The following is a 7,105-nucleotide window of genomic DNA, read 5'->3' as shown; positions in this document are numbered from 1 at the left end:
ACCAGCCCTGGTGCTCATCAGACCCCTTTGTGATCTGCTTTAACCCACTAAAATGGGAGAAAGCTAGATAGGTAACCTGCCTACCGCAGCTAATTTTTATCACATCGGTGAATGTAAAGCAACTGGAGGACAGGGAGGGGGGCCAGGGTGGAGCGTCTCAAATCAGCTCAACTACCCTTGCGACTGCAACCTGAGCTGAGTGCTGCTCTGAGGCAGCTCTTCCAGGACATCCCTCCTGGGTGGAGATGAGGGCTCCAGGTCTCCTCTGCTCTGCTCTCCAGCCACAGCGTCAGATAAATCTCGTCCACGTGTGTATACTTCTCCAGGGATGCTGGCCTCCCAGCCAAGGACTCCTGCTGGCGACTGGCGTGTGAGCGCCAACCCTAACAGGCAGGGGATGTTTCGAAGACGTGCTGACAGCCCGGAAGCCCTGGGGCCCAGTGGGTCACAACAATACATCAGCAGCCCTGGGCTTTAAGCATTGCTTAGGGAGTTGGTTGCAAGGAAGCCAAGCAGCATGTGATGAGTAAATCAAATCACAGTGGGAGGCTGGTGTCCCTGGGCCACAGAAGGGGATCCACAGCAGGGTCAGGCTCTCTGGCAGCCTCGCAGCCGACCCATTATTAGATTGTGTTTGTCTCTTCCACCTAAAATAGGCACTGAAGTGTCAGGAGCGGCAATTCCCATCCTATGTCACAAGGCTAGATTTATTTTTTTTTTTTTTCCCCTCCCCTTCCCCCACATGGGTGGTGTGAGTCACTGCTCCTCTCGGTGCCTGATCCTCCTTGCCTTCTGCCTCCAGCCAGAGTCCCTCCGCCTATGAAGCGCTCAGCTGCTGCCTCCTCGCCTCCTCTGCTGTCCCAAAAGAAGCCCGTGGCTGCGGTCGAGAGTCCCCCGGCACCACAGGTACCTAATTTCTCCATTCAAAGCCAGCCTGAGGCAGTGGTGCTCCCTGCGCTTCGGGTGAGGAGATGGGAGAGAGTCCCTCACAGCGGGATGGATCTTTGCAGGGGATGGGAGGGCTGTTTGGGATTTTGGTGCTTTGGGCGGCCCACCTGAAGGAGTGATTTCTCTCTAGGAGTCTAGACTGAAATTTGTCTGTGGCAGGCAAGAAGTTGGATGGATCGGTGCCAGATGGTTCCTTGAGCCACCCAGGGCACAAGCACCCTCCTTCCTATGGGAGGATAACCCTGTATGTGAGAAAAGAGAAGGAATGTGGGATTAGAAGAGCAGAAAAGATGCCTTTTTCTTTCTTGGCCCTTTATTTCAGGTTTTAGCAGGTATCTAGGATGGCACATTTTCCAAAGAGAAGGGGTTCCTCTCGCAGGTCCCTGCTGCCTGTGGTTTAGATTAGTCCTTTCCACAGTCCTTCAGCCCTAGATAGGGGCAAGGCAGCTTTGGGAGTGGCCCCTTCTAATTTGGGAAGAGGCAGCCTGCCTGTGCCTGGACTCAGGGGCAGCTGTTCTGTGCATTGTCAGCCCCTGAGCTGTGCCACAAGCGCTCAGCAATGGGCCTTGCACAGGGAGCAGCTGCTCTGGAGGAGCCACGGGCTGCGGAGCAGCTTGTGGCCCCCATCCTGAGCTCCCCGTGTGTTGTGCCTCAGGACGATGTCCCCTCAGACCCGTCAGAGCAGTCCCAGCGCACCACGCTCAGCAGTACCTGCGCAGCCTGCCAGCAGCACGTCCATCTGGTCCAGCGCTACCTGGCCGAGGGCAAGCTCTACCACCGCCAGTGCTTTAGGTATGTCCTGGCCAGGCCTGCTGGGGCGGTCACTCTCCTCAGCAAACCGGAGGTCTGTGGCCATCCACATCCCATCTTTGTATGTCCGTGTCCTTGGGCAACATGGAGCGTCGATGATAGTGCCCAAAATGTTGCTGAAGAGGGTCTGTTTGCCTGCCAGCCCCCTGTCCCAGAGGTCTGACTAGCCCCTTGTGTCCAGCCCTGTGCTGCTTGCCTCCCCTGCTCTCTTGCACTTTCCCACTTCCCCGACTGGGGGATCCCAGCCCCTCGTGCTTCTCCCATCTCCATAAACCAGAATGCTCTGCCTCTACCACCTGCCTACCCGGAACCCCCCACCACCACCTTCCAATGAGGTCTAAGCCAGGACATCATCCTACAGACCTCCTTCCACCTACATTCCACATCCTCAACTGGATATACAGGCTCCCACGCTGCCCGTGGTAGTGCTGAGCTCTAAGGGGAGCATGTGGAGAGCTGCAGACTGTTACCAAACTGAGGAATGAGGGATTAGACGTCAGCAGCTCTGTGGTTACTCCCTGGGTGCAGGTCCTTACCTGCAGCACCTGTGAAGTCATTTCACTTTGCTTTCCCTGCTCTGATGATGAAAGGACGAGATCTCTCCTGTGGGTCACAGGACAAGAGCTGGCAAGTGGGCAGCTGGCATCTGAGGACAGAAACATTGAGCCACTGGGAAGATATGGGAGGTCTCATTCACCTGTATAAACAGTTCCTGCCTAAGCCAGCTGGGGATGTGTCATAGAAACAGCGTTGCAGGAGGGGAGCTGAGCTGGGGCCCATCAAGCTTCTCATCTGCAGCTGTGACAAAAGCGGGAGCCAGGAATAGGAGAGGTGCCGTGTCTGCCTTGGCACAGCTCATGGCCCTTCTGACTGAGCAGTGACATCCCTGTAATTTTATGCTGAGTGTTTTGCCTCCTTGTGCTTTTCTTGTTTTTATTTGCCCCTGCCCCTTGCTGATTCATGGGCACTTTTTGGTCAGGAATGTCCCGTGGCAGTGCTTTCTCTGGGTTGACAGAGATAAAACCAAAACAAACCTCTCTCTCCCCTTGTCTGAACTTGCCACCTCTTCATTTCATCATACCCCTTCTCTCCAGAGCCCCTGTGTCCTCACACTTCTGCTCTACATTTCAAAGGGAATCCCAGTCAACTGGACACCCAGAGCAGAATTCCTCACCAAAATTACCCGCTTGCAGCGTAGGGCAGCCAGCTGCTGTGAGCGCCAGGTATTCAGACAAGAAGGGACAAGCTTGGTTTTCATGGGAGTGCTTGATCAGCCCTTTGCCCTTGGCTCTCTTTCGTGTATGCTATCCGCCTCCCTTCCCAGGTGGAAAAGGGCTGACTTGGTTGCCAGTGCTGTGTATTACGCTTGCGCCTGGAGGGCTTCATTAGGGAGGATTCAAAGACTCAGTGGGGGAAAGAGTGGATGAGCCAAAGAGATGTGGCAAACAGTGAAGGACAGGGAAGCTATTAGCCTAGTTTCAACAGGCAAGGCTGAGTGTAAGAACGGCCTCACTGTGACATTCCCTCATCCTTCCAGCCAAATGTCATTACCCTGGTGGGGGGCCATGGTCAGCACCAGCGAGGGTGAGTGTGAGACCAGGCGAGGCTCGTATGCTGCTTCTCCTATCTACTCTTCAAGCTTCCAGCAGAGGGATTTCCTGAGTTCAAAGGGGCATAGTTTTATTTAATACTCGGAGTCTGGGGGTGGTGTGGTGGTTTTTAGATTTTCCCTCCACAAATGTGTCTGAATGTTCTTTAACCTGCCTGGACCCTTGGCCCCTGCAAGGCAGCCCATAGCTTCCCTGTGCCAGTTCTGAACCAGCTGCTCCCTAGTTCCAGCTGATACTCCCTGTTTCATGTCTGTGAATGGTTGATCCCTTTTCCCCCTCCCAGCACCACCTGTGATCTTGTAGCTCTCTCTCCTGTCCCTCACCAGCTGCATCTTTTCCAGGAAAATTGTGGGTTTGTACTTTTCCAGGTCTGGAAACCATGCTGTGTCCCAATACCAGCTGTTGCCCTTCCACATTTATTAAATCCTTTACGAGCTGAAGGAGGAACCCAAATGCGCACATTATTTGAGTTATGACCTCCCCATGGGTTCATACAGTGGCATGGTGACGTTTTTCTGTTCCTTTCCTTTCCTGAATGACTTCCCCATGACCGTGCTAGGATTTAGTAGCAGGGGTGGGAACTAACTCCATGGCCCTGCAGAGATCTCCCAAGTGCGTTTCCTTCCCTGAGGGGCACGATGGTGTCCCCCATCTCACAGGGCTCTCTCTTCTCGTTGGCAGGTGTAAGGAGTGCTCCAGCACACTGCTCCCGGGATCATACAAGCCTGGATCAGAGGCAGGGACTTTCGTCTGCACGCAACATCGTGGTAAATTGGCCATGAGTGGAAAGGCAGAGAGGAGGCCCAGCCCAGACCGACGGTCGCCGGAGCTAAGAACTGAAACTGGGTATGGCAGCATGGGTGAGGACGCCCTCCCCACAGGAGCGGAGGTGGGGAAAGATGATGATGACTTCTTGGAGAGCGTGGCAGAGACACGTATGCCTGCGAAGGGGCCAGCCAGCCCAGCGGAGAAGGACAGCATGCCCAGCAAAGCAGAGACAGTGATGCCCCTTGCCCCTGCAGGCAGCGGGGCACCCGTCTCTCAAACTCCCCCCAGACCTCCCCTTCCCAGCAAGCCCACGTTGCTCACCCAGGACAAAGCAAGCTCACTGGATGGACAGCTCAGAGAAACGCGGCCCACCCCTGCCCCAAGGAGGGCCACTGATGCATCAGCCCTCTCTCCTCCAACCTCTCACCCTGTCCCCCGGCCCCGGTCCACTCTCCAGGGCGATGGCAGTGAATATGGGCCTGGCATGGTGAACGGTAAGAGACACAGCGGTGGCAGGAGTTACCCTCCACCTCCGCGGTAGCTGAGGTGGTCGGCTGCAGGCTAGATTAGTTTTGCTCCTTCTCTGCAGCCTGAAGCTCTTCTGCCTCCAAATAAATCTCTGGCTCGGACACCAAGCCCTTGATTGCCAGCCATCCCCACAGCGGGAAGAGCAGCGCTAGGTTTCACACCGGCCTGCTCCCTTGTATTTCTCTGGAGCTCTCGGGAGGATGCTGCCAGCATGGAGGGAAGGTGGCAGTGCTAGGGCAGTTCACAAGTTTGGGGAGAGAAGGGCAGGTTAGTTCTCCAGGTGTGCAGCTCCAGGGGTGGGGTGGGGAGAAAAAGGCAAGGCAAGGATGTTTGGGGTCGATTGACTACACTGACTGTGAGAGAAATGCCATGAGGTCTGCAGAGAGTGGGAACAGCCAGCCTCCTGCAGGGAGGTGCATAAGAAGTGCCTCATGTTGATTTAACCTCTTTCTTCATGTCCTTTTGGTGTTGTGACAGTCTGACCCTGTGTCTTTCTAGGTAGGGTACCTGAACCCAGCCCCCCTGTCCCAAAACCCCGAGGGAGACCCTGCTCCTCTGATCGGTAGGTCCTTCTATTCGCAGGTCACAAGGCGGGGCTGTAGGGACGGCTCAGCTGTGGTCTCATCTCCCACCTCCATCAGCCTCTACTCTTTGGAGGACATAGGCTACGATCAGGTCCCTTCCTTTACCTGATGGGTGCCAGCTCAGTACAGTCAGGCTGACAGTATTTGTCTGTACCTCCCAGGATCTTTGTCTCCTAGGGTTTGTAAAGAGTTTGGGGGATTCAGAAAGGGTTTTTTTTTTGTGGCACATGCAGACTGTCAAGGTCCTTCTGAAGCGGCCCTGCTTCTGGGTGCTGAGAAGGGGACACTTGTCTGCCTTATGGAGGGTTTGTCCCAGGAAGGGTCCAGTGCAGGGACATTGTGAGTGTCTGGCTGCAACCTTTAGACGTTCTGGGCTCTTACCCAGCCCGCTAGCGTTGGTTCGTTCTTGCCTGCTCTTGGGACAGAGGTTGCACAAGCACCCCACGTTCGCAATGACCAAAAAGTGGGTGTGTGCAGCAAGTGACAGCCGCTTTCCTGATGAACAGCGATCCACTGAGCCGTGGTGGGGGCTTGCCATGAGCTGTGCCCTCAAAGGAGCAGCGGTGCTTTCTGCTGTGGGAGTTAGCAAGGAGGGGTCTGTCCCTGGGACACTCTGGCAGTAAGGTGACAGACAGCCCTCTGAAGTGTAGGAAGGGAGCGTGACCACAGAGGGCAGATAGCTGGTGTCAGTTCCCCCTCCATGCCCAGCCTGGGGAACAGATGGAGGCTGTAATATTCAGAAACCAAAATGTTGGGCCCAGCAGGCAAGTCAGGCAGGCTGTGCTTCTCTCAGGCCTGTAGGTTTGCCCGCAGAGAACGAGACATTTTGTGTCTGGCAAAGAGTAGAGCCACCCTTGGATGAGAAAGCTGCTTCTGCATGGGAGACATCCTGCTCCGTCCATCCTTTCCCATGAGGGCTAAGTCCCTATCCTGTCCATCACCCTCCTGGCTTGTCTCTGCTCACTGCCACCTCTGTCTCTCTTCTCCCAGTGCTGGAGCTGCTGCAAGAGCCAAGGACCCACCATGGATGGCCTTAGTGCAAGCAGAGCCCAAGAAGAAGCCAGCTCCCCCTCCTCCCCCAGGCAGCGGCCATGAGACTCCAAGCAGGACTTCAGAGGAGGAGGATGGGGAGGGGGTGGGGAAAGCCAAGAGCGAGGAGAACAGGTCTGATGTCACAGAGCCCAAATCATACAACCCCTTTGAGGAGGAGGACGAGGAGGAAGAGGAGAGTGCTGCCGCCCAAAAGAGCACGCCTGAGCAGGAGCAAAGTGAGACTGCTGCCAAGCCTCTCCACCCCTGGTATGGCATCACTCCCACCAGCAGCCCAAAGGCGAAGAAGCGGCCAGCTCCACGAGCCCCCAGTGCTTCCCCATTAGGTGAGCTTTCCCCCACCCCCTTATCCCTCCTCCACAAGCCCTTTGCAGCCCCTTGGAGGCTCCCCCTTCCCAGCGCGCCTCTGCGTCACCCTGCCAGGCCAGGCCTTTACACAGGGGCGGTTGTGCTGGGACTTGTGTTAGCCATGTCCTCTCTACCCGCTGGAGCACAACATTTGCAGGCCAGACCTTTTCTCTGGAGGGTCCCATCTGTCCTCTCTGAAAAGAGACAGACACTGGTTCCCTTTGCACTCGCATCTGCCCCCGTTATATAGCATTCTCCCCTTTTCTCCTGGCTGCGCCCTGCCTTCCTTCCTAAGCTCTCCCTTTGCTTTCCAGCCCACCACCCGATCTCCAGGCTGTCGCACTCCGAGCCATCATCCTCCACCCCATCTCCAGCCCTCAGTCTCGAGAGCATCAACTCTGAGAGTTCAGCCAAGGTGTTGGGTGACGCTGATGAGGCTTCGGTTCCCAAAAGCTCTTC

At 55.8% G+C, this 7,105-nt stretch overlaps 1 protein-coding gene across 1 annotated transcript in view; it reads left to right on the top strand.

Annotated features, from left to right (window-relative positions):
* The window catches only part of MICALL1 (MICAL-like 1), a 20,603-nt gene that overhangs the window by 9,699 nt on the left and 3,799 nt on the right, over positions 1–7,105 (top strand). The window contains 7 exon segments of the mRNA XM_009881891.1: positions 803–873; positions 1,544–1,740; positions 4,050–4,630; positions 5,167–5,226; positions 5,410–5,587; positions 6,239–6,624; positions 6,961–7,105. The exon segment at positions 6,961–7,105 is cut by the window's right edge and continues 10 nt beyond it. Coding sequence (XP_009880193.1) covers positions 803–873; positions 1,544–1,740; positions 4,050–4,630; positions 5,167–5,226; positions 5,410–5,587; positions 6,239–6,624; positions 6,961–7,105 — 1,618 coding nt within the window.

Source organism: Charadrius vociferus, unplaced genomic scaffold (assembly GCF_000708025.1).
Source record: "Charadrius vociferus isolate BGI_N301 unplaced genomic scaffold, ASM70802v2 scaffold413, whole genome shotgun sequence".
NCBI lineage: Eukaryota > Metazoa > Chordata > Aves > Charadriiformes > Charadriidae > Charadrius > Charadrius vociferus.
The sequence above is the reverse complement of the archived record's forward strand: the minus strand, read 5'-3'. Positions and strand labels throughout refer to the sequence as shown.